The sequence below is a fragment of the Microtus oregoni genome, unplaced genomic scaffold, assembly GCF_018167655.1.
Source record: "Microtus oregoni isolate MIOR12 unplaced genomic scaffold, Mior012 000006F_ref0000085, whole genome shotgun sequence".
Lineage (NCBI taxonomy): Eukaryota > Metazoa > Chordata > Mammalia > Rodentia > Cricetidae > Microtus > Microtus oregoni.
Genome location: NW_024543065.1, coordinates 12,811,065 through 12,838,346, shown reverse-complemented (window position 1 = coordinate 12,838,346; position 27,282 = coordinate 12,811,065). Strand labels below are relative to the sequence as shown.

At 43.4% G+C, this 27,282-nt stretch overlaps 2 protein-coding genes across 3 annotated transcripts in view; one reads left to right on the top strand and one right to left on the bottom strand.

The window, feature by feature from the left end:
- Positions 1-3,327, top strand: part of Tpd52l1 (TPD52 like 1) — a 101,593-nt gene extending 98,266 nt beyond the window's left edge. For both annotated transcript variants that reach the window (XM_041654932.1, XM_041654931.1), the window contains one exon: positions 2,699-3,327. In XM_041654932.1, coding sequence (XP_041510866.1) covers positions 2,699-2,827 — 129 coding nt within the window. In that variant the 3' untranslated portion in view covers positions 2,828-3,327. The remainder of the gene's footprint in view (positions 1-2,698) is intronic.
- A 1,624-nt stretch (positions 3,328-4,951) lies between these two features.
- On the bottom strand, positions 4,952-26,910 carry Hddc2 (HD domain containing 2). Its single transcript, XM_041653843.1, has 6 exons — positions 26,779-26,910; positions 25,458-25,579; positions 23,810-23,912; positions 19,459-19,527; positions 10,888-11,026; positions 4,952-6,220 (listed from the first exon to the last, which is right to left on the bottom strand). Exons 1-6 carry the CDS (start codon positions 26,845-26,847, stop codon positions 6,123-6,125), a joined length of 600 nt encoding a protein of 199 aa, XP_041509777.1. The 5' UTR covers positions 26,848-26,910; the 3' UTR covers positions 4,952-6,122.
- Between the last annotated feature and the right edge of the window lie 372 nt (positions 26,911-27,282).

Below are 27,282 nucleotides of genomic sequence, written 5' to 3'. Positions count from 1 at the left end.
AGATTAGGAGTGTGGCTGTGCAGTTCAAATGGAATTGTCTGTAAAGAATGATTCTCATTCCAGGGACAAAGTGATAAATTCCTAGGTGTAAAAATATTGTGTGCCGTGGTCAGACACTAAACACGCAGGGTTAGGAAATCTCCACATCCCTCTTCCTTTCCTACAAAGCCCTTCTTTATCTTACTATTTTGATTTGAGAAAACAGGAAACTACAGCAGGAAAAGTCCAAGAGGAAACAGCAGTAACTAGAGCTCACCTGACACAATGCCATGTGAGTTCTGTCATTAGACAGAAGCCGGAGAGAGCTAGAATGGCTTTTGTTTGTTTAGGCTTTTGTTTTTCAAGACAGGGTCTTACTAGGTGGCCCTGGCTGTCCTGGACTCACTATGTGGCCCAGCCTGGCCTCTAACTCAGAGAGCCACTTCCTTCTGCTGGGACTAGAGGTATGTGCTTTAGTCTCACCCCATGAGAATTTGAATTTTTAAAATCCCAAAGGAACTGAAACTCTTCACACAGTAGACTACGCTGAATCAATCCTGCATGTTTCTCAGAGGAAAGAAACGGCACAGTGGAAATCACACAGCTGAGAGCATCGCTGTCTACTCAGCTTCCTTCCATTCCCAGTGTTAAGATCACAGGTTTGGGGCTTGACAACTTTGTGAAGAGGTCCGTAAAGTAAGGCCCCTGAGGCAGCTGGTCATCTATTTTTGCATTAAATGTAAGCTAAAAATGGTTGTGCATGTTTACTTGCTTGAAAAGATCAAAATATTATTTTGTGATGTATGCAGTGTCAATTGCCTGAGATTCAGATTCCTGTGTGCAACTATTCATCTCACGCCCGTTTGCCTGGGCAGCACTGTTTGTGGCTGCTTTCCGCCATAGCTCATTAAGTGTCAGGGCTACAGATGATATGGTTTTGAAAAATGAAATATTTACTCTTTGGCCTTTCGCAGCAATTGTTCTCCTGGTTAGGCATGGTAGCACACGCCTGCAATACCAGCTAAGGCAGCAGGAATTAGGAGTTCGAGGTCAGCTTGGCCTATGTATGTAGTTTTATAGGCTAGTCTGGGATACATAGGAAGACTCTGGGGGAAAACAAACAAACAAACGATCAAATAAATTCCTGGCCTAAGCAATGTAGAAATAAATAATTTAATTTCTGGTATAAACAATGTAGAAAGATCAATTTAATAACTGAATTTAAAATGCAAAAGAATTTTTTATGATAGTTGAATTATGGAGCTATTAATGAATTAACAGCTTTTAAACCCTGGTTACATTTCTTATAAATTTCCTTTTAGATTTATTTTCTTTTATCTGTGTGTTTTACCCATGTGTATTTCTGTGTACTACACGTATGCCTGGTGCTCATGTTGGTTAGAAGAGGGCTTCAGATCCCTCGGAACTGAAGTCTGACGGTTGCAAGCTGTCATATAGGTGCTGGGATTCAAAGTTGGGTCCTTTGCAAGAGCAACAGTGCTCCTAACCACTAAGCCATCTCTCTAGCCCTATCCAGTTAGGGTTTAAAGGGTGGGCCAAGCAGCATGGACACTGTCCCAGTGTGCATGTCTACATTACTTTGGTGACAGTGGGTACAGACATTAGTCCAGCAATAGCAACAACACATTCTATTCTCTACTCCCCTTTCCCCTGGTGTTTTTACACATTGTGGATGGTTAAGGAAAGCCCACAGTGAGTGTTCAGGGTAAATATTTTGGAATATAAAACACTGATCTGAAGAGCTGTTAATGACTCGTCACTCAAAGTACTTAAGGACATATTTAAAATGTAGGCTGACCTCTTTGTTTCTAGTGAGTCAGTAAACAAGAACACCAGAGACTCATCATAAATATTCTCAGAAATTAGCCTAGAAAGGTATGAAATCCCTAGTGCTTAGGATAAAACAAAACAAGAACCCAAACCCCACAATGGTGGGGGCAGGGGTAGTCTGGAGAGGTAAGTGCTTCTTGTCCTGCAGGCGTTATGACCAAAGTTCAACTTCAAAAACCCCTGTTGAAAATTCAGGAGTAGTGATACACACTTACACTCCTAACTCTGGGAAGGTGGCGATGGGCGGAATCCCTGGGGCTTGCTAGGCAGCCAGCCTGGCCTACTTGGATAGTTCCAGGCCAAGCTGTCTAAAGAAAAGGTGGGGGGTACCTGAGGTTACCCGGTGGCCTCTACATACATACACACACATGTACATGCACACCTGCATGCAAATATGTGTCCACAACCACATGCACAAAAAGAGAGACCTTTTCAATAATTAGGACTGTCCACTAGTTATGTCTCAAATAGTTATGTCACAAATAGAAAACCCAAGTATACATCATACAAGGATATTTATACATTTGTTAAAACTGAAAGAATTAATCGAAGATCCATTTTCAATTTGATTCAATCAATTCTCTAGATGAACAGAGACAGATGACGCGCATCTATTGATCTCAGTATATTCCTGTTGGGATTAGAATCTTACATGTAGATGAAATTCAAGTTGGAATCCCATCCTAGAACTGAAATGAATGACATTCTGGACTGTAAAGGAAACTTCTCTTGCTTCACGTGCCTTTGAGGAAAAACAGTTATCTCTGAACTGAAAAGCAATTAAACTTTGGCATTCTAAGAAAGAAAAAAAGGATATAAAAATGACAATGAAAAACTAACTGGATTTTGATCTACCTGCCCATTTCAGACGAAAGTAGGCGGGACAAACCACAGTGGAGGCAGTTTCGAGGAGGTCCTGAACTCCACGGCACACGCCAGCTCCCAGAATGCTTCAGGAGGCCCGCGGCAGACCCCGGATGAGGAGCTCCAGTGCTAGGTTCAGCCAGCCTGGGCTGCAGGCGGCAGATCTGCTTGCTCATCTTCTGATTCGAAGACCAAAATCCCACTGGGAAACCAAGTTTTGATATTGTTATTTAAACGGCCTCTCCCAAAAGTTTAATAAAGTGATTTCCATTGGCATTTGTGTTGATGATGGACCACTTGACCATCACACCGCAGTATTCCCAAGTGTCGTCATTTAAAATGGCCAACTGGAGTAGGTTCATAATTAGTCATAATCCTTGTCTGTGGAACTCACTGTGTATTTCCCAAACAGGCAGCTACGATTCTTAGCTTTGGTTTTTGCTTGGTCTCCATAACAATGTGCATGTCTTTGAGGACTGAGCTGTGTGCCATCAGTCTGAAGATCAAGAGGTGGCACTCTTTGAGACTGTCTCCCGCAGTAAGCCAAGCCACTAAAAATGTCACCAAGCTGCTTGTGATCTCTCTCACCTACATCAACTATGTACATTTATTTAAGTCATTAAAATAATCCACTTTAATGATGACTGGATCTTTGATTATTTTATTTTGTCAGTGCTACTGACGACTTAAAGTTGGTAGCAATGCTTCCGTAAGGGAATTTTTATATCCACTTTTACCCTGAGGAATGGGATAGACAGAAGTCATAAGAACATTTGCCATCTAAGAATGCTGACTCTCAAATTCCCTCCAGTCCACCTAGGAAGTCGCTACTCAGGTAAGAATATCTGAGAAGAGAACCCTAGGGGAAGGTAGGTTAAAACAAATTTTCAATTTACATGCTGTTCACCTGGATTAAAAGGCACCCAGATCATTGGAACCACCTTTTCCTTTAACATTGTAAACTTTTTTTCTTCACAACGGAAACCTGTTGTCTGTTTGGGAGCAGGGATATAATCTATGGCACATTTGTATAATAAACCAAATAGACCTATTAACTAAAACAATTAACTGTGATTTGAACCTGGACACTCATACTGTATCCAACCCAGGTTCCCAGCCTTGAACCTGGACTCACTCTTGATACCCACCACCACCAGCAAGTCTCCCTTCAAGATCACTGCTCCCCACATTGAAACTCTAAGACTACATACATGAAAATCCTGAGTCCAAGGTCATCTCCCATAATCCACAGGAGCAGTCACTCACCCAGAGCACAGGCTGTGAGACAAACTGACATTTTCCAAACACAAGGGCACAGAGAATAATGTCACAGCTGGAGAAATGCAAAGCACAGGGAAAACAGTGACCAAAATGATTTTTTTCTTGAATTCAACCCAAGAATAATTATTTACTCTGAATCATAATTGTAGCACTTGGTAGAAGACCAGTCTGGGCAGGCAGCAAGAATCCTCCAAGGAAAAGCAAAAATGTTCCAATATTGGTAGACATTGCTGATGGATTCAATAGTTATCTTTCCTTACTGAGCTCCAGTGTGGTTTTTATTAAGATTTTAGTCACAGTCCCATTATTTTTTTTTCCGAAATGACGTTGAGGTAAGGTCTCATTGTGAACTGCCCCTTGGCAGGAAAATGATAAACTGAGGTAATGATGATGTAAACAGAGGAAGGCCTGAGCCAGCAGAGGCTTCCACAGCCTCCAGACTGCCCCGACTTCATGAGAAACTGCAGTGGGCACAGCACAGCAAATCTAAGCCCAGAAAAGCCTTTCCATGGAAAAGGCTCTGCTCACATATTCTTGAACTGTGTTTTGAGTTATTTTGTGAAAATTTCCAAACCAACAGAAAAGGCCCCACAATACTAATAGGTAGGTTTTTTTCTTAATAATAAGACCTTAAAAAAATCACATTTTCACATTTTTTACCTTTCAACTCAGTCGATATTGTACACATGGGTTGCTTTTGCAGAGATCATCTATCTTGCTTCCTGAAGACAGTGTATCCATGGATACTGCAGAGCTTCCAGAGAAATGCTACTTAGAATGTTCCACACCAGCCTCAAAGGCCTCCTTCCATTGGAAGATGACATTTCCATTAGAAGGCTCACTGCTCATGCTGAATTACCAGCTAGGCTTGCAATGTATGGCCATCTTTTCCACACTTTTCGATAGAGTACACAACTAAAGTCATGCGAAAGGGATTATTCCCACCAAAGAGAAATAAAGAAGAGAGATGAAGTTGGCAGATACCTACTTTTAATGCAATGACCCCGGCAACACCCATTCATAATTGTTATTATAACCAAGACATTAAATCATGAAGAAATAAGGAAAGGGGAGGATACATGGCATTGGAAATAGTACAGTGTTTTTGTTTTGTTTTGTTTTTTTTTTTCCTGGCAAGGTTTCTCTGTATAACAGTCCTAGCTGTCCTGGAACTAGCTCTTGTAGACCTGGCTGACCTCGAACTCACAGAGATCCACCTGCCTCTGCCTCCCGAGTGCTGGGACTAAAGGCGTACGCAACCACCACCTGGCTGGCATTGGAAATGGTATGCCCTAAAATACATCCTCCGATGATGATGCACTGGGAAGGAGGGCAGACTGTGAGCAGGCTTGAAAATCTACAACACACAGTAAAATTAAACATCTGGCTCAAGATGGGCATGGTGCCACATGCTAGTACTTGGGGAGGAGAAGAGTCTAGGAGGGCCTGGACCAGCCAGAATGAAACCACCTCTCAAACAGCAACAGACGCTGGCCTCAAGAGCATCTCACCTGGGTGAGGACACAGGACTACCGTACACAGTAGTAACTGCATTCCAAGAAGAAGAATCTGTTCTGAAAAGTCATTATAAAAATAATAATAATAATAGCTGGGCAGTGGTAGCACAGGCCTTTAATCCCAGTACTCAGGAAGCAGAGCCAGGAGGATCTCTGTGAGTCTGAGGCCAGCCTGGTCTACAGAGTGAATTCCAGAACAGCTAGGGCAGTTACACTGAGAAACCCTGTCTCAAAAAACCAAATGAATGAATGAATAAAAAAACATTTAAAAAGTAATTATAACTAAATGTTCTACCTTCCAATGAATCTGTTCTTAAATAATATAAGCTAATAACCAAGCTTAAAGAAGGTAGTTGAAGACATCCAAAACTGAAACCAAAGTCTGGAGTGTTTAATATTTATTTAATTCCCAAAACAAGCATTCTCCTCTCAAGCCTTCGCCATGGCATCTTCCTGACCACTTCCAGTTCAGTGGCTTCTTTTAGGACCGGGGTTATATCATACTTGTTGCTCAAGTCCAGACAACAGAAGATAGATTCTCATCCTGGGAAATCTTCAGAGCCACAGTAGAAAAACACGTTCCCACGAAGCAAAGAAGAAAGTAGGGCAGCAGAGCCGTGCGAGGTGCACTCAGGAGCCCGGCTCCGCAGAGGCCGAGGCTATGTTGGCATTTCTCTCTGCCTCCAGTTCAGAAACAAGCTGGACTATCTCAGGGTGACTGAATTTTCCTGGGGAAGGGGAGACATTTCTATATTAACAAGAGAAGACACACATTTCTTCAGTTTGACTCCATGGCTATCGGGGGCTCTCTTCTGTGAAATTGGCCATACCTCAAAGCAGGAGATTCTGGGTCCCAGGAACAGGTAAAGGAGACCACTTTAGCCAGAGTGTAAGGATGAGAATCAGGCATAGAATCATCATGTAGTCTCTCAAGATGTAGAGGAAACAGCACTAGGCAGTCCCTGAGTGTCTCTCCCAGGGACTATAGGGGAAGGTTGGGAGTGAGAGCCCAGACGGCAGAGCCATCTCTTCCCAAACTGCAATGAATTAAGGGGATACAGTTCCCACATAGAAAATGGCTGGCTGGCTGGTGCTGGTGCCTGCCTTTAATCCCAGCACTCAGGTGGTAGAGGATTTCGGAGTTTGAGGCCAGCATGATCTATAGCAGAGTTCCAGGAAAGGCAGGATTATACAGAGAAAACGTCTCAAAACAAAACAGAATAGAAAAGAAAATGGCCCACAGGAAGATCACGGAACAAAGAACATAAGCTCTCTTTGGTTAAGATCTCAAGTAGCTGATGTCTGCCACTGTCCCTGTTCCTCAGTCCTCCCCAGGCTTCGGTTCTGGACAGTGACCCATCCTCATCTAGTATAAATCATTACAGATACCTAGTATAGGTGGCCAGCTAACAAGCCCTGACTACACTGACCCTTGAGGCCCTCAGAGCCTTGGCCCCAAAGCCATTTCTCCAGCTTCACGTCCCACCTTTCATTTGTCACCCAGCCCGACACAGACTCTGCTGCTCCCCAAAGCAATAGGGTTCAGAAAGCAAGGGCAGAGCTATGGTGTGAATCAGAGAAAACCCCCAAACTAGAGCCTGAGGTCCCCTTCAAAACTGCTGTAATAGGGCTGGCGTGATGACTCAGCAGATCAAGGAACTTGCTGCCAAGTCTGTCAACCTGAGATCCACTTCGGAGCCCATGGGTAGGAGAGGACCAACTCCTGATAGTTGTCCTTAACTTCCACACGGGAGCTATGACGTGCCCCCATCTACTATCAAGTAAATAAATGTAATAAGCAATTTCAGTTGTAATAGATGCAGTTGACATGTTTCCTCATACTCCTTTGATGAAACCTTTTCTTTGTTAATTAATGATTTTTAAATTTCTAAAATGAAAATAATGAAAATATAATTATATCATTTGCCCTTCCCTTCCCTTCCTCTAACCCTTCCCATGAACCTCACTTGCTAGCTCTGTCTTCATCTTTGCTCTTACATATATGTGCTTAGGAATGAGTCTTTTCCTTACACATCTGTCTCTGGGAAACTGAGAAGTCATTTCTCCAATCGGCTGCATTAGATTGATTTACTAACTCTTTAATGGAAGCAGTGTGCTACACTGCAAACAGGAGACTCTCCTTCAGCTGGCTGTTGACAAGCTACCGTCTCTCTGGGCTTAAGCTTCTTTCTCAGCAAAAGACACGTTTTGAGCTAGACAACTCCACTCACATAGTTTGATTTTTTAAAATTCTACTTGTATTTCACTCTCTGTTTTTCCTCTGTGACTATAACAACTGAAGACAACTAACCATAAAGCGCAAAGACGGCGCAAACATGGCCTGTGTGTTAAATTACTGTGAACTGTGCTCCTAGGAACCCAATTGTCACGAATAACATGGGCCAGCAAACCATGGAAGTCAAATGCCAGATGGGAACCATTCCCGGCTCCATGGCTTCTGTTATAATCACCTGATCCCACTTGATCCTACTGCTATCGTATTGTTAAAACAAACTCAGACAACACATACACAAGGGGGAACGCCTCCAGCAGGTAGAGTTACAAGGTCGTGTCCTTGAAGGAGAAGGCAAACAGCTGTGCTCCAACTAGACCCAACCATGATGCGCCACCACCTGAAGCCATGGGGCCAAGCAATCACACACTAAGACTTCTAAAACTCTGAGTCAAAAGAAACCTTCCTCATTGGAAGTTGGTCATCTGAAATGTTGTGTTGCAGTAACTGAAGCTAACCAAAGGACAGAGCCAGAGGGAGACCACAAGGTTGTAGCACACTGAGACCAAGTGCAGACTAAGCAAAAAGGGAACAATGAAGTCTCAGAGAGCGGATTAGGAAAGTACGCCGGAAACACGGGTAGCAGCAGGTCCTCAGACTTTCTCGGTCAGCCAAAAGTGTCGGGAGTTATGTTTTAGAAAGAGGAAAGCCAGGTGTTTTTAAAATAAAGATATCAGCCTAGGGCATAGCTCTGAAGCACTCACCTGGCATGCACAAGGCCCCAAGTTTGATCCCCACTCCACCCCTCTCTGCCCCACCCTCCAAAGATGAGCTGATGCCCATATGTACAGGGAATGTCAGTGACAGTCCAGTGTGAACTGACTTCCCTGTCTAGAGTAGAGGGAATGGGGCTGGAAGAAGAGAAAAAGAAACTTGCAGTCAGAGTGGCCAAGCGGATTAAGGCGCTGTGCTCAGAACTTGCATCAGCTTCACGCACATGAAAATAGTATTTTGGAGATTAGTCTGTGAGCCAGGACTTTCATGAGTTAGGTGAGGCCACACATGGGTCAGAAAAAGGCCAGTCCTTGTAGCCCTCTCAGGGAAAATAGAGACTGGACTGACTGATCCACCAGGACTCCCAGGAAATGGACAGGGAATTATATTGGAAGAAGCCATAAAACATCCATCTCCAACAGTGGGTGTGCTGCTTGCTTTGTAAACGATCAAAATGAAGGCAGCCAACAGTGCAGGTGCCTCTCTAATCAGGTCCCAGGATTTCCTCCAGCATCCTCACACAATCCTATCTATCGTGTAGGTGCTGCTAATGTCCCCATTCTATACTGGATGATGGGATCTGGAGCCTCACACACGCCAGCCAAGTCCTCCACTACTGAACTCTATCCCTGGCTCTTATTTTTGAAAACAAGAGTCTTACTATTTAGCTGAGCCTAGCTACAAACTGGACCCTTCTGCAGCTACCTCCTGGGTGCTAGGATTACAAGCATGTATAACACCAGGTTTAAGTATCTCCACTACAAAGAAAAGAAAACAAGACTCAAGGGCCTAAGTGGTTTATTAGATTTACATGGTTATATGTTGCATAAGCAAGATATAAACCCATGTCTCATGAGTCCACAGCTGTGCTATGAGGTACTGTAATGATGGTGACATTCACCTGGTAAGATGATGTGGAAGTGTATCTAACTGTGCTTGCTGTCTTTGAATTGTTTGACTCCTGAGGAAGAAGCAACAGCTGCTAAACGACATTTGATTATAAATGCTGCTGGAGTAAGCCAACCTATATATTTTGAAAATGCCTTGACTTCAAAATTTCAGTCAAAAGATATGTTCCTTTGGAGAAGAGATTTTGCTTTTGTTCCCATAGGAAATGAGAGGCTGTGGATTCATTCTGGATTAAGAAAAATAAGGTTTGATCAAGGAAGACCCACTGAAGAATCTCCAGTGGGAATGGGTGGCCCAGATGATCCAACGTTTCAGAGCACCTCTGTTGTAGTTTCCTCTACATCTATATCTAGAACAGACTTAAGACTACTGGCAGAGATGATCCAACCTCACAGAATACTCCAATCAGAACTTGCCTCAGTCTCAAGAGTGCTGGCCAAGATAATCCAGCCTCACAGAATATTCCAGTAAGAACTTGACCATAATCCTAAATTTTCTTTGGGTTCCCATAAGATTATCATACTCCCAATCAGCAGAAAGTAGCCTAGAAAACTATATCCACATTCCCAAAAAATGGATTATGGATGTTTTGAGTGTTGATTACAAGTTGTTATAGATAATGGTCAGGAAAAGAAACTAAACAAAGATGATTAGATTCAGGGTTCTTATTGTGAAAAGAAAAATGAGGAAATGCTGTGGGATAATGCTCTTGTATACTGTAAAGATTTGCCACTTGTATTGGCTTAATAAAACACTGATTGGCCAGCAGTCAGGCAGGAAGTATAGGTGGGGCAACCAGACTAGGAGAATTCTAAGAAGAGGAAAGGCAGAGATGCAGTTGTCAGTTGGAAGCAGAGGAATCAAGAGGAAGCAAAATGATAATGCCATAGCAAGAAAAGGTACCCAGCCATGTGACTGAACATAGATAAGAAACATGGGCTAATTGTAAGAGGTAGTTAGTAATAAGCCTGAGCAATAGGCCAAACAGTTTATAATTAATATAAGCCTCTGTTTGTTTATTTGATTGTGGAACTGGGTGGGATAGAAACTTCCGTCTACATGTAAGACCTATTTTAAGTCACTCACTATTTCTATCTCAAAGCTTACAATTCTAAAGCACTACCAGATTAGAACCCTTTCCCATGCATTATCTCCCTCTGAAAAGCAATTCTGGACTTAAGAAAGGAGTTTTGGTTCCTATTTATCAGACGAGGCACAGGCTCTGAGATAGCAAGAGATCACCAGCTGGCAGTTGGCAGAAGCAGAATGTGAATATGTTGCTCAGATGTCAAAGTGGTGATGTCCTTGAGTGCCACTGGCATCTCAACTAGCCATCTCAACATTTTCTTTTCAGATGTTCTTCTTGAAAGGTCAGAAGAAGAAACCAACAAGGGGTTTGCAACTTATGGACCATCAGTCCCCACACTAACATTGAGCCCAACTGAACCAACAATGTTTATGAGTTTATGAGCATGATACCTGCTGTGGAATCATAGAAGTCTTGAAGCCTCCCAGGTTTATTCTCCATGTCTTCATATTCTGATGCCTGAAGGATCATTTCACACTGGTCCAGCTGCTTCACGAATCTGGCCTCTGCACTAGATTGGGTCTCATATTCCTAAGGAAAGGGATATAGAAAGGGAATGATTAGACTGCCTCACTAGGGAGTCTAGGGAATTTCCTATTTGGGTACCTGGAGTCAGAGACACAGCTTAGGGAATGAGTGTTCAGTACCAAATCATTTTTCCACTGTGTACTGATAATTAGAGACTCTTGACTTCAGGGCACAGTTTAGCACTAGGATATCATGCAAGATAACAGTCCACAGATGCCACCCAATGCTCTGGAAGCCTCTCAGATGAACACATCTTCAATACTTGCAAATTCTTCTCTTACTGTCTTGGTTTCAAGACCAACATTCTTTTCTTTTCTTTCCTTTTTTTTTTTTTTATTTTTTGGTTTTTTGAGACAGGGTTTCTCTGTATAAAAGTCCTAACTGTCCTGGAACTCGCTTTGTAGACCAGGCTGGTCTTGAACTCACTGTGATCCACCTGCCTCTGCCTCCCAAGTGCTGGGATTAAAGGTGTGCACCACCACTGTCCAGGAAGATCAACGTCCTTTTTGAAAAAAATGTATGTGCATGTGTGTCCACGTGTGTGCAGATGAACATGTTTGTAAGGATGTCCATCTTGTTTGAAAGAGACAGGATCTCTTATCAGCCTGTGGTTTGCTGTGTAGGTTAGAAGACCAGTGAGCCCTGGAGGTCTGCTTGTCTCTGCCTCCCTGGACTTGGGACTGACTGCATGTATAATTTCTCTATACTTGCTTTCAGTCTGCCTGCCTGCCTGTCCTCTACTCCCCTGCCACCCACCATCTATCCCCTGTCTTTCTCTTCCTCCCTCCCTCCTTCCATCCCTCCCTCCCTCCCTTCCTCCCTTCCTTTCTCCCTCCCTCACTTTTCTCTAACACATGCTCTGGGGATCAGACTCAAGTCCTCATGCCTGTAAAACAAGCATGTTACAAACTCCCTTATCTCCCCAGCTCTAAGATCAGACCCTTTGGTCTACTTGAGTTGAGTAGAAGAAATCTCGTTAACTTCAAGATTTTTTTTTTTCATTTTACACTTCTCAAAGTTTGCATTCTCTCCTCATTTCACTCAGACTGTTTCTTCCTCTAAGCTAATTACTACCTTTGCTAATTACTTTTCATTACAAGTTTACCTGGAAATCTCTGGGCTTGTGATCCACCTAGAGCAGTTAAGTCCCCCTGGGTTATAACTACTGGGGACATTAGAATCTATGAATTTTATGTGTGTCGGTGGCAGGATATGGTGAATGTGGTGGGAGGGGAGGAGCATTTTCACCTTTCCTCTTTGCCCTGTCCCCCCACTCCTAAGTCACACAGGGAGTTCCAGGGGGCTTTCTTCTCCAAGAAGAACATTCCACCTGTCACAAGTTCCAATTAAGTCTGCACAGGATCGTTCTTCTATTAAAAGTATTCCCAACCGGTTTCCCGAAGAATCCTCATTTGTAATTCCACCCAGATGTGTTCAGATAACAAGCCTGTCATGCTTTCTCGGCACTGGCACATGGTATAAATCACTGAGGTTTCTTAGGTTGTGGTCAAAGCCCTTTCCTTATAAAAGCAGCCATCTGAATTCGGCAAGAGCTGAATTTTACAAAGGGGAATCATTTAAACATGAAGCCACAATATATTTTGCTTTATCTCAAAGATACTTTTAAAAAATTACATTTTATTTAAGTGTTCATTCACATTCATAGTTATATCGTTCTATTAAATAAATTCAAGTTCACAGTTTAGTCAAAGGAAACTGAATACTTTAAGCAAATCAATGTAAAACTTCTTTTCTGCTCAAAGTGAGGGAAAAAAACTTTCAGAGTGTTAGGAAATAAAGTATATTGTTGTGCTGGCCATTTTTTGTCAGATTGATACAAAACCAGACCATCTAGGAAGAGGGACTCCACACTGAACTGACTCCATCAGAATGGCCCTGGGTCATGTCTGTGGGGACATTTTCTTTATTAATGATTGAGAGGGTGCAGTCCCACTGAGGGTGGTGCTGCCCCTGGGCAGATGGCTTTGGGTTGCATAAGAAAGCAGACCAAGCAATGTAAGTAGCGCTCCTCTGTGGTTCACGCCTCTGCTCTCGCTTCAGTTGTTATCCTGACTTCCCCCAATGATGAACTATTACTAGACCATGTAAGCCAAATAAACCCTTCTTTGCCAAGTTGGTTTTACTCATTGGTATTTAAGACAAAATAGAAAGCAAACTAACACAATCGATTGCATAGAGAATTCTAACAAATTTACAGAATATTTTAAACAACATGCAATCTGTTGGATTTTCCCCCTAAATAATTCATTGTAAAGGCATTCTCTAATTTTATCTTTCAGTAAAAAGGCATGGGTCCGGGGGATGCCTCAGCAGTCAAGAGGTAAAGGTGCTGCCACCAAGCCTGACGACCTGAATTTGATCACAGGAATACAAATGGCGGAAAGAATAAACCAACAGCCATAAGTTGTTCTCTGACCTTCACATACATGCTGTGTCATGCATGCGTGTGCACACATGCACATGGATAATAAATAAATTTAATATATTTTTTTAAAGTCAGGGTTCAGCAAAGAGCACTATAGACCAAGCTCTCGGAGTGAGAAGTCTTCTGACATTTAAAGAACCACAAGAGTAGTTTCTCACTACTCTGAGAGTCACAGGACAGAAGAGGAAAGAGAAAAGGCTACAGATGGAAGTGAGGGTCTGTGTCTCCGGGGCCTGGGCTTCCTGTATGGAATCTCGGCTACTGCGCATCACGGGCATCAAGGCGAGGTCCAACAGGAAGAGGCATACTCAGATTTGATGCCCAGCAAGATCACTTTAAATTGTAGTATGGACAGCAGTTAAGTTAGAATCTGGGGAATCAGAGTGCAAGACTTTGTAGCATCAGCAAAAGTAAGATAATCACGGCAGCATGGCTAGAAAAAAATGGGAGGATTTGAGAAATGCTAATGATGAAGTAAAGTAAATACAACAAATCTATATGCAAGTGAGATAGCCCACCTGCATCCACGAGCCATGCTTAAGACCAGCATCTGTCTGAAGAAAGCACTGCAATACAAGAGGGGCTCAAAATAGGCAGCGAGAGTTCTTCAGCTTGCAAATAGACACTGGGAAAGCAAGATCCTGTGCACCCTAGCAGGAGATGAAAACGAGGAGCTACACAAGGACAGTCACCCCTGCCTGACCTTTGGGTCATCCTACCAGGACAGGGAGCCATGACAGCAAGAGAATCAAAACTGAGTATGGTAAAGAAAAAGAAAAGATCTAAAAAAAAAAAAAAAAAAAAAAATAGGAAAGGGAAACATAGTTGGGAAGTCCCTAAAAGCAAACCTCCATATTTTCCCCACATTACATAAAAACATGCACAACCAACCAACAACAACAACATTTACACTGGGGAGGCAGATCTGAACTGCATGTCCTTCCAAGAGTTCAGGAAATAGGATTTCAAACTAAAATGAGCAACAGAAAAGCACAGTGATCAGATGTCACATGAACTTAGATGGTAGAACGGGAAGTAAAGTCACACAATCCACATTCATATCAGAGAGACATTCTCAGATTTAAAACCAGATCAAACTGACCACAAACTACCTCAAAAGAACTCTCTCTCTCTCTCTCTCACACACACACACACACACACACACACACACACACACACACACAAGGTGACATTAAAGAACAACCTAGAAAAACATTAGAGATAAAGGTTATTTTAGAAAGAAATCTAAATGATGTGATCTAAGAGCAACTGAGCGTGATAAGTGTGCTGAAGAGAATAAAAGACAAAAATGGAGTTTAGAAATTAAGGTACAAAGGGTTTCTGAGATCTTAATGAAGATTGGCAGTTGGCCAAAAAGAAAAAAAAGAAAGAAAAGAAAAAGAAAAGAAGTAGTAGAAAAGAAAAAGAAAGAAAAACTAGACATCAATAAAACTTCTCTGCAATTACTTTCTCCCCCTAAAGTATGCTGAAAGCACAGGCTAAATACCTAAGGAAATTAGCTCAGGATAACCAATAAAAAGAAACATTCTAATAAAAATTACCAGACAGAAGAGAAATTCTTTAGACTCCCATATAAAAATAGAATCTGACACAGAACAAAAAAAATGATGATTAGATGTTGACAGCAATGCTTTAAGTCAGAAGAAAATGAGAGAAATATACTCAAATATATTCAGGAAAAGAAAATGTGACCTCGGGACTTTATATCCAGAGAAACTGAATTTTATGGATTACAAAATAAAAGTACAGAGAAGCTGAGTAAAATTTAAGAAGTTAGAGAACATTGCTCTAGCAGCCCTTCCACAGAATCAACAACAGACAAGACTCAAAAAAGCAAACTGCTCAGGAGTTGACAAATACTAGAAGTCAGCGGTCTGGGTGGCATGTGCTGACGTGAGGCAGATGTAAGGCCATTTCTGCTGCCAAGGAAGTCATCACATTCAATCATATTTTCTCACCTTTCCTGTAAAAACTGCAAGCAAAGAGTCAATGAGTCAAACACAAAACTATACAAGCTGCAAAACGAAAACCATTAGAATACTACCTTCCTGCAACCTCCAAGGTTGAGAGGATACAAGCATAAAGAAAAAGCAGTTATTACACACTGCCTCTGCTCTAGAAGAGGAAGGATCTGGGAGAAATGAGGCGGACTAAAGTCTCATGTAATAGTCAACTTTAGTCTCGGACAATTTGTACTCTGAGGGTTGAAAAGAGTCACCAGAGTAGAGTGTACAATCACAAGGACAGGTCACACGTGGCAAACCAAGTTTTCCCACAGAGGCCTATAAACAAATAGCAATAACTAGCTGTAATGAATGATTTGAAGTAGACTCCCTCCTTCCACTACACCCGAGAGGGGCAGAAAACACATTCCAAGACCAATTCTGTGCTTTGAAGAAACTGAAGCCACATGACTCTTGTCTTATACTCTTAGTGTTTTCTCTCAGGTACTCAGAGTTCTCCTCATATGAGTTCATGTACGTCTTGAATGGGCACAACACCCGCCTACCATGTTGTCAAAAGGATCCAGACTAAGTTTAATTAGTTGCTAACCTGTATCAAATAATAGAAGACCACAGCAAAGAGTATGCAACTTTTTTTGGATTCAGTAGATAAGAATTTTCAACAGATAATTTGAAATACAAAGAAATAAATGAAGGGAGATACTTTAGATTCAAAGAGATCTAAAGGACAAATTAAGTTTAAAAAATATACACAAGATTGAAGCACAACATCCAAGGATGAATGCTAAGATGAAGATGGCATCCAAACAATTTCTATGAAAATGAGGGTGGTGGTTATTACAGCGGGCAGGGGACTGAGAGGCTGGGAGATGGTTCGGGGATAAGAGTGTTCGCTGCTCCCATAGGAGGATCTGAACTTGAACCCCTGAAGATCTTACGTAAAAAGCCTATTACAGCTGCAGCTGAATGTATCACATCTGTAATTGCAGTGCTGACTCAGGGTGGAGACAGGAGGAAGTCTGGGGCCTACTGGCTGCCAGTGTAGCTCCAGGTCAGGGGGAGACCCTATCTCAAGGAAATAAGGTGGAACGCAATAAAGTAGGACACATGGCATCCTCCTGTGGTCTCTGCAGATGCACTGACAGGTATACACACCACACACACACACACACACACACACACACACATAAATGGAAGGATGAAAGACAAGCAAGAAAGAATATACCAGAGACCTGAGGGATGAGCCGCAGGCAAAAGAGGACTTGCTGGGTAAGCCACACAGAAGCTGCATGGAATTTCAGCAAAAGCAGTGACAGGTGGCACTAGCAGTCAGTCATACTGAAGCGAACTTCAAAGAACAGAGTTGGGGAGTATGGGCAAATCTTTACCTGCTTAGTTATGAAGGGAAGTAGAAAAATGTGGCAAGCGGGGAGACCTGCTTCAAAAAAACGTTACACAGACATAGACCTGCATACCCATACAGAGCTAAGAAAGTCCACATCTATGCAGTCTCTGCTTCTCTAATTAAAAACAAACAAGAACAGAAGAGACAATCTGCTATAAAATGGAGAGAGAGGTAGCAAGGCAGGTGGCTGAAGGGAGCAATGGACACCCCGAGACAGAGAGGGAGGTGCCTGAGCCTCTTCAGGAATGTGCCACTAAGGTGGGAGGGGATCCCACACAGCACTCTGCCACCTGCAGGTGGACTGGAAAGGGCAAATCACCCAGTGACTCAGGCTAGGGTTTCCTAAGCAGCAGGACTAGCAGGCAGCCCTAGGTCCTGAAAGCAGAGGAGAAAGGGAGGAAAGTCAGGAATACTGGCTCCGACGGAGGATCAGTCCGTTGCTGGTGACTAAGAAAATAATTCTATAGATGCTGCCACTGTGTTTAGAACAAAAAGAGGCAAAGGCGGGCAGATTCTTATGAAGCTTCCCAAATTCTGGGAGTGTTTTGTCCTTAAGAGATAATGGAATTCACTTCACAAACTCATGCCTCTTCTTTTTCTCTGCATGGATGATGCGCAGCCTTACTCTGTTACCTGAACTAATGGATCAGGCTTCTAATGCTACACGAAATATATGCTGAGACATTCCCCAAAGAACCCTGGCATACTGTAACAGACACCTTCTGCAGCAGCTCCAGGCTAAACTCCATGCACACCATCCCCGACTGAATTCTCCTCACCCGAGGTAATTACTAAAGGTCCACAGTGTCTCAGCAGACTCCAGCAATTCCTTATTTTAGAACACTAATACATGGAGCGCACACGATAGATGGCCTCTAGCAAGGAGCCTAAGGCGGCACTCACAAATCAAACCTATTTATCCGCTAACGCCATTAACTTTCACACGGTAAGGGATGAATGACGACTCAAAAAGCCCACAGTAGTTGAGGTTCACTTCTGCTTATAAACAGACTGAGATCAGACTAAGGATTTTAAAATCTAGTTTTCTAAGCGTGTTGAACTTCTTAGTTGTGGATGAGCAGGTGGACCTGTAGGACTCTCGTTTCCTAGAAGAAAGACAGATTAACTAGATTGAAGTAGCTTACCTATGGGTGTTCAGGCTCGAGGCTCTGGTCCCTGTGTTACACCCCACTGCCTAGAAAGACTGACTTCACCCCCTATTTGAGTCAAACCACTGCAAGGACAGGGCACTACCAACTCTGATGCTGCAGATCATGGGGTGTCTAGGGAAAGTTCAGGGTCCAGTTCTAGACACGTCCCATTTTCCTCCCAAGTGACAATCTGACTCAGCATAAGAGGGAGTGGGTAGATATCTTCAGGAAAGGCAGAGAAGGGTAGGAGCCTGGATAAGGGAATGAGATTCAGAGGCAGAGGTGTTGGAGAGGGATTGGATGGGAATGAGGGGGATTGCAGGAATGGGAGAATTGACAGAGGGTATTGGGAAGGATGAAGAAAGGGCTATCCAAGAGCAGGAAAGAGGGCAGGCTGAGGGGCTCCATCAAGGAGAGGCATTGTGCTCTGGACAGAGAAACCAGTAGAAAACAGAAAGAATGACAGAAAACATTTAGTCCTGCTTTTGCATGGTCCCTGCCCTTTCTTTTCAGCCTCGTGCACCCTTGGGTGAGCCCAGCCTACGCCTTTCACCTTGATTTCACTCTGTTCTTTTTTCCCACCCCAAGAAAGGGTTTCTCTGTATACCAGCTCTGGCTGTCCTGGAACTTGCTTTGTAGACTGTCTCCCAAGTGCTGGGATCAAAGGCATCGCCGCCACCACCCGCCTTCACTTTGTTCTTTTAGGGATGGACAACAGACTCAGTAAAAGAACAGTATTCAAGGTCTCAGATCTACAACTCAGCATGATGCGATTAAATCTCAGTTCTGAATTCTCCCAAAGCCATGGATCCAGAGGACGACTTCAGCGGTCATCCCTCAGATGTCATTTGCCTTGTTTTAAGAGTGTCATTCACGTTTTAAGAATCAGAAATGGGGCCTGGGTAGATGGTTTAGTCAGTTTTCCTTGCAGGCAAGAGGACCTAAATTCAACTCCAGGACCACGTGAAAAAGCTAGCCAGGTAGCACACGCTTGTAACCCCAGGGTGGATGTGGTGGGGGTCATGTGAATCCCTGGGGTTCAGAGGCCGTTGGTGACCCTGTCCCAGGAACAAGGTGGAGGACACCTAAGGAATGACGGCTGAGGTTGACCTCTGGCCTCCTCATTCACACATACACACACCACACATACACACATGCACCATGACGTGAACATGATTGCGAACACAGAAGAGAATTAGGTGTGGGTACATGGCTGTGAACAAAGAAGTCGGAAATACAATACCCACTGTGAGCGGGTGCTGCCGTGGTAAGAAGAGTAGGAACAAAGACAATGAAAAGTTTCTGTCAGCACAGAGAGATTTTTGTAGCAGCTGAGGGACAAAACTACAGTATAGAGACCGTTAGTATAACCTTTCCAACGGAAGCATGGATAAGCCATATAAATTCAGTAGCAGTTAAAAAAAAAACAGTCTAGTATGTATACTCACTTCCCAGAGTTCATAGAGCTCCTTCCTGAGGTCCTCTGGCAGCAGCTGGGTGATCTGCTTCATAGCCTCCTGAAATATGAAGCCATTAATTCCATTACATTCGCCTTCATCGAAGTCAGTATCTAGCCTACAACTAGCCTACAAAAGCCAAACAAGGGACTCAGATTCCTCAAAATAACCCCAGTAGAATAAGCAGGCCTTTACAGGTTCCAGTTTTTTTTTTAAGTACTATATTCATTTTCTGTTATTTTCATTATTGCAGAAACTTAAAAGCATCATATAAAAAGTTAGTCATTAAAAAAAAAAGTTAGTCATTGTCATTGACATAACAGAAGTCCCAGTTTTTGAGGTACACAGATTCCCAGAATGCACTGCTGAACATGGACCTCGTTATAACCTCAAGAGGCTGCCCAGATGAAAGCACTGTCCTATCCTCTGATTTGCCACATAGTGTCCACAACAGGACAATGACCAGTGCAGTCAGAGTGACTGTGTCCTCAGCAACCGTTTGAGGGGATGTCCTTGCAATTCATGCCTGGCCATGCTGAACCTTTCCACGATGTATCCAGCAGTTTAAAGATGCCTTTGTTATCACAAGAAGCCTGAGAGGTATCCAAAATCCAGAGAGAGGAAAATGAAAGAATAAGAGGCATCCTTTGTAAATACTTCTAAGTCTCCCTTGGTGTCCTCAGTTTCTCCCTTGGCTTCATTCATCCTAGTATTTTTCCAAATAGCACATTTTTAAGGTCAACTAACTTCCCAATGGCCTTCTACACCTTCACTATCTCATCCTGTATAGCCCTGACTCTGCTCTACTCCGGTGTTAACCAGAGGTCAAACTCTTTGAAAAGAATAAGCTATAAGCACCAACTTCAGTAATAGCAATGTCTTATATAAAATAAAATGAGTTGGAGAAAAGCAATGAAAAGAAAATGAACATTTGTGTGGATATTTATACGGTATTGGAAGGAAAAACGTCTTATAGCATACATCTGTGTCTACAGCAAGCAGTATATGCCAGTACTAGTAATATGCTCTTACAAGTGGCATGACCATCCAGGGAGGCCGCTCAGTCATACAGCTGGAATGCCACACCACGGAGAAGCATAAAATGGATTTTACACTTGCACTTCTTGTTCCTTTATTGTAAATCTCAGCAATATACTTGAAAACACACATTTTTGTAAATTGTCTCCATACACAGATTACTTTTGACTATACTATTCCAGAAATACATTATTTCTTGCTTAGTTTTCCCTCCATAAACATTTGTATGCAGCTTGTATATGGAAGTCCAGTCTTCTTGTCCCTGGAGAAAACTGATCCTGGCCCAGCAGCTATTAATTGCCTATAGCTCTTCCCGTAGAGGTGAGCGCTTGTGAGATTTGGCTGCCTAAACAAGACCCCACAGTAACACTAGCCGAGAATTACATTTTTGAGAGCTCTCAGTTAATATTCCTTGTTTGACAGCTTATATCACAGAATCATGCCCACCTTAAAAAATGCTATCAACCTCACTGAAGATCCTCGTCACGGGCCAAGACCTCACTTCTGTGCTTTCACTGTGTCATTCAGCCGTACATATTGGGTGACAATGCCCTTAGCTCCTTCCTCTGCTAGCAAACCATGCCAAGAATTTGCTTCCACTGAAGTGGGAGCAGCCCTCACCAAATCCACAAGTCTCTCTTTTCTGTTTCCTGGCAATCACCTGCAAAGCTTGTACTCCCAACCCTGACACGGCTGAGTGGTGTGGTGGCTCACTCAGATTCTAGATCCAGACTGGTCTTAAACCTTGGCTTGGCATTCACTAGCTGAAGACCCTGGACTCGGCCATTTAGCCCTTTTGTCTTGCAGTTTCCTCATTTGCAAGGTGGCACCTTCCTAAGAGGGTTGCATGGTCTGAACGTGGGCACACACAGTCCTTATAAGTCAACATGAGTCCTCAATACATATTCACTTTGAGGTTTCACTTTCTCGACCTTCCAAAGACTCCCGTAATGAAGGAAGGCCTATTCTCCTTTCACCCAGTTCGTTAGCCACTTTGTCCCTCACAGATACGGGAGAAGAATGACTCCGCATTCTATTTGAACAAGCTTCTCTCTCTGCAAAAGAGCATATAGCTGGCCACTGTTATATCAGCATCTAAGTCTAGGCCCTTAATCCTCATGATGCCTGTTAAGGCAACGCTGGCAAGCTTGGGTTATAATAAAAGGTTCATGTTATCATGGTGGAGGAAGGGGTTAGACACAAGCGTTGCTTTTGGCCCCCTTTCCGAGTTCTGTCTTCTCTGCCCTCATTCTGCCTTTCATCTTTAATACTGAAAATCCTCTATAACAGGCATTCTTTAGTACACCAAGTAGTCGTCCTTCCCCTCTCCCTCTTCAACTTAAATCGTGGCCAGCCACTCAAGAAATTTCTGGGCAAATGATGCCTCTGGTTCGCATTATGTATGTTTCTCCTGAGGCCAAGAAGCCTTCATTTAATTATCTTAATGCATGACTCAGAGAACTGAATTTTGTTCATAAACACCATCTGTATAAGGAATCCCAATCTTCCCATGCCCAAACCCAGATTGACGACAGGAAGATGTAAGGGCGCACCAGCTCTTTTCAGGCCCCGGGTTTCTCAGCCAAGAACCTGACGTTCCTAAAGACGTTTCCCTGGTCCTTCTGCCTCTGACATTTATTCCTCTGAATCAGCAGGAGTGGGCAGCAGTAAGGACAGCTGGGGCCAGAAACGCTTTTTTTCCTAACCAGAATCTGGCAGGAAAGGAGTCAGCAGCACCTTGTGATCCCGCCTCGGGGTGACAGGAATCAGGATCCAGCCGGTCTGCAGAGTTGCAGGTTTCTCCCTCTGTGGTTGCAGTTCCTTGACAGTGTCTGTGGTTCTTTTCCAGAAGTTTCTGGCATGCTCTTCTGTGGAGAAAATCCTCGTGCACTGTCAGAGGGACAGCGTATCTCTTCTCTGTCATTTCCCGTCCCTGCTCCTTGGTCTAAGGCCACGGTTTTCACTCTGCATCCATACTCGTGCGGAAATAGAACCAACATCCTCCAGCCAGCTTTAGGAACGAGAAGATTTTTTTTTTCTTCATCTTCTTCACCCAGGTGACACTTCATTACCCGTTATCCTCAGTTCAACAGCTGAGAATTTCAGCAGCTTGCTTTCATTCTGTGTGCATTCTGTCAAGCAACTTAATAATTCTTTTTCACAACAGTCTAGACCTACATCGAGAAATATTTCCTTCCATCATGATGAACAGGCTGTGTTTTGGATCTGTTCTTTAGGAAGAAGAGGGATGGATGACATAGCCCTATACGACCACCAAGGTGCCCGTATTTTAGGGTGGGCTGGAACCTAAATTAGCCCCACTTCTTTATGGACTCTTCCTGCTTCTAGATGAGCAAACGCCCTACTGGCTACTTAGCTCTAGTTTCTATCATCTCGGAAAACAGTTACTTAACCCTACCTTCTCTATTAAACCATGTCAGTAAAGGCATCCTCACTAAATAACTTAGAACCAATCTCAAAGGCCTTCAAGAAGTCGTTTGTAGTAATAGTGCCACTGAAATCCACTCCTTCAGCTTCAAAGGACGAAACAGCGAGGGATGGGGAGGAAGGAGGAAGAGATAAAGGGGAGACTTCTTCATGGGTTTGTCTGTCTCTGCCTCAACAAAGTTTTTTTTAGCCCTGCATGCACCATTGACCTTCATTTACTATCTTATCAATGCCATTTATTTTTATGAATGCCAATGCTTTCTTTTACTTTTTAAATTTCTAGCCTCTAAAGGACTAACTTAAAATGTACTAAATAGTAATTAAAATACTAAATATATTTGTGATTTTGAGAATCTCTCTTCGAAGAGTTTAAGTGTGTGTGTGTGTGTGGGGGGGATAATTTCGGCAAATAGACTTAACCCTCAGCTGCTGGTATGACCCTAACGAAAGCCACGCCAGCAAGAATTGAAGCCATCACGACTATTTGTTCCTGTGTCAAACCAGGTGAGAGCAGGGATGTCGCCATGTTCTTATAGAAAACAATGCTAAGAATCAGCTAAAATCAATTTGCTGGCCAAGAAGTCCTTGCTTAGAAGTCTGAAAACAGACGGTACGAGTAACACTTCAAGGCTCTCTTGAAGACCTCCCCTCACTATAGCCACCAAACCTAAGCTGTTAAGTACCATAGTCTGTACAGACTCAGCTAGCTGTCTATCATAGGATGAGATGGCAACACCTTGACCCTCAAACTCTAAGAACATCTTCTCCGATCTTCCCTGTTTTCCAATAGGGCTAATGAATTCTCTTCACTTCAGCGAAGGGTTTTCCTCATGGTTTTTTGCAGATCAGCACCAACCTCTTCTCGCCTATGCTTTTCTTCTTTGGGGATGTTATCTGCTGGTGCTATGTCCCCAACGATGCATTCTGCCATATCGTGAACCAGGGCTAGGCGTATACATCTGATCAGGTAAGAAACGTTGAATAATTACACAAAATTACATCCACTACAAGTTTCTTTCCTATACTATTTTTAAACTTAATAATGTGTTTTTTCTTTCTTCCCCACTCATAGACTAATTTAATACAATATTTTCTAAAGTAATTATATTCTACCAGCCCACATTAGCTCTGAATCAAATTACTTTTGAATATTTAACACAACACTTGAGAGTATAGAGCAGACTGAATTTTTTTAATGGTTGATTTCATAATTCTCACTTTAAGAAGTTCCTAATTTCAAACCACAAAGCCAGGAGACGTCTTACAAAAATTTAGAATTGAGTATTTCCTCCAGTGTCCTAATGCCAAAAGGATCTATATATAGGGTGATGGGTGAAATCGAACAGATAGGGCTTTAAATGTGGCTACCAAACTTATTAGCTACAGGAAGTTTACCCGATTATGTATTAACTTAAACGCTCCCTTTTGCTGTCCTTCATTTTATCATATAAAATGGATAACAGGGAGATACAGCTTGTAGAATACTGGTATACCAATCATCAGGCCCTGAGTTGGATGCCTAGCATCAGAGAAAGGGTGTGAAAGAATACTTCATAGAGGCGATACAAAAATCATATCTCATAAACCATGTTCTTGCTCCATACTAGTCATTTAACACATGGCTACCCTTATTAGTCTATGACAATAACCATCAGAATGACAGAGGCAAGCAATGAAGTAGGTGCCTCAGGAGGGGAAGGGCACAGTGTTTTTCAGTCCTGCTGATCAACAAAGACCTTGAAGCCTCCAGTTTCTTTCTAGTACAGTTCAAATGTCAGACTGAGTTCATCTCAAACTGACTTCATTTTGTTTGGGGCTTTTTTTTTTAAATGCCAAAACTCCTCTACATTCCGGAAACACCACCTGCAGAGCAACAGGACTCCCCAGGGTCCCCAGGATCACTTTGCTGTAGTCAGCTTGACTGTTTTCTGTGTTTCCAATGAACTTTGCTTTCTCCCCACCAGGACTTTGATTGTGGCTCCTCTGTGTGTAGCCCTCTATAACTTCTTGACTTGTGCCAACTCTTTAGAAAGAACGCAGCTCAGTGGCCATCCCATCCATGGAGATCAAGCAACAGCAGGAGAGCTCCCCACTGTTAGAATAACTGGCTATTCCCTCCTTTACCTTCTTCTGTGATTTTCACTGAAGCCACAGTAATTCATTCACTGTCTTCTATGTAACTCTTGCCCTGCGGTCCCTAAGCATTTTAAAGGGTTGCTGAGTAACTAAAGGGGTACCTCCTTAGAGCATCTACGTACGCGTTGCCATACAGCCTCAACAGCATGACCTCACAAATGGCTACCATTATTCATAAAAGCAGCTAGTCCAAAAGCAAAATAAATATGATTGCAAAGACACAATTTTACACATACTCACCTTCAAGGCCCTAATTTCTCACTTATTTCCACTGACACCAATGCGCATGCTCTATCAATAGAAAACCTACTGTAGTTTGTAACTGAAGCAATCCTCACACAGAGTCTAGAGACCTTCAAATAACTTACCGATCCTTGTTAAGGTAGTCATCTCTGGTCACCATAGCCATAACTGCCATCCGGTACATGTGATCTGACACACTCTCTGGCTTTTCCACATTCCTGTATACCCAGCCCGTCCGTGGGACTCTCTAATAAAGAAGATAAAGAATTAAACAAATACCACTACTAGAAACGACCACACGACCAATAGATGCTCTTCAAGAAAATATCAGGGGATGACTACAGAGTCAACCAAGTCATGGTTTCAAACCTATTTTTATTTATATAAGGCCGATGGTGGTGGCGAACACCTTTAATTCCAATACTTGGGAGGCAGAGGCAGGTGGTTCTCTATGCGTTCGAGGCCAGTCTGGTCTACTGAGCAAGTGCCAGGACAGGCTTCAAAGCTACACAGAGAAACCCTGTTTAGAAAAACAAAAACAAAACAAAAAAAAAAATGCTTTATTTAAACTAACCATAGTGATCCATACATCTGAAATCTATCAAACTGGTGAGTGAGCAAAATGCAATTCACAGTATACTAAAGTTCAATAGTCATCACTGCGCTACTGAAGTGTAACAACGGTACAATACAAAGGTTTTAGAAAGAAAGGCAAAACTGGTGGTAAGCCTGGTGCTGCATACTTGGGATCCCAGCACTCAATAGGTGGAAACCCGAGTTCCAGGCAGCCAGCTGTACTATCAACCTCTTCTCTAAACAAGTACTTCTTAATAAGGAAAAACACAGGGCTTTGCTTTGTCATTTTTCCAAACTACAAGAATAGTAGATTTTTGCTATCCAAAAACCCATTTCAGAGAAGAAAACAGTAGCATGTTTTGTACATAAACACGTGACAGACTGCCCAGATCTGACACAGAAGGAATACAGGAATTTCTGCCACGATCAAGACTTTTATTTGGAACACGATGTGATCATGCGAGTCTGCACTTTCCCTGGGAGTTCCATGCTTCTAAAAAATTTCAAGATAGTAGTCACAGTTTCAGGGAACCGGTGATCTGGGAACATAGGGGACTCTGCCCAAGCTCTGATAGGCTAGGGCTGATACACGCTGAAACTGTGTTACAGAAACGGTCGCTTCCGGAAGTCATTGCGACAGGGGAAGGTCTCGGCTGCACCGGTAATGGGCGCCGGGCCCAGAACGGGCGGCGCCCAGCCCGGAGCTTGCACAGGTTTCGGGTCCCGCCTCGGCCTTCAGCTTGGTCCCCGCCAGCTCCTTCCCAGCTCACCCAGGCCGCGCACCGCGGAGCTGAGAGAGGGGAGGCTGCGTGGGGACGGAGCCTGAGCCCGAACTGTCGCATCCCGGCCAGGCCGTGCCCGCTCGCTCACCTTGAGCTGCCCCACCAGCCGCAGAAAACGCAGCAGACTGGCTCCGTGTCCGGAGGAGGCCGAAGCCATGCTGGAAAGCACCTGAACGGAGGCCCGCAGCAGATCTTGTCCCTTCGGCTCCTCCCTGTCCCCTCCGGCTCCTCCCCTCCCTTAGGCTCCTCCCTGTCCCGTCCGGCCCCCTCCTCGCCCCCCTCCGGCTCCTCCCCACCCTCCTTACTTCCTCCCCGGGTGGACCATCTTATTTCTTTGGACAGCAAGGGCTTGGACTTTGCATGGTCTGTGATAAAGTAACCGTTGTCCACTTTCACCTGGATGGTAGTTCGATGCTAAGAGGAGAAGGGCCTCAGGAGAAAGAGGCTGGATATTTATTGCCTGCAAACCTCGAACTTAGAAGTTCAGTGTCTGATTGGCCTGAAGTGCTAGCTCTAAGGAGCTCCACTTACATCCACCACCATTTAACAGAGGCACTGGGTACAACTATGAAGGCGGAAATGAGTGGCAGAC

Coding starts and splice junctions, on each gene's coding strand:
- Hddc2 (XM_041653843.1), bottom strand. CDS start 26,847: ATGGCTTCGGCCTCCTCCGGACACGGAGCCAGTCTGCTGCGTTTTCTG. Junction 23,913..25,457: donor GACTACCTTAACAAGGATCG/GTAAGTTATTTG, acceptor TTACCTGATCAG/ATGTATACGCCTAGCCCTGG. Junction 6,221..10,887: donor CTTCTATGATTCCACAGCAG/GTATCATGCTCA, acceptor CCCCTTCCCCAG/GAAAATTCAGTCACCCTGAG.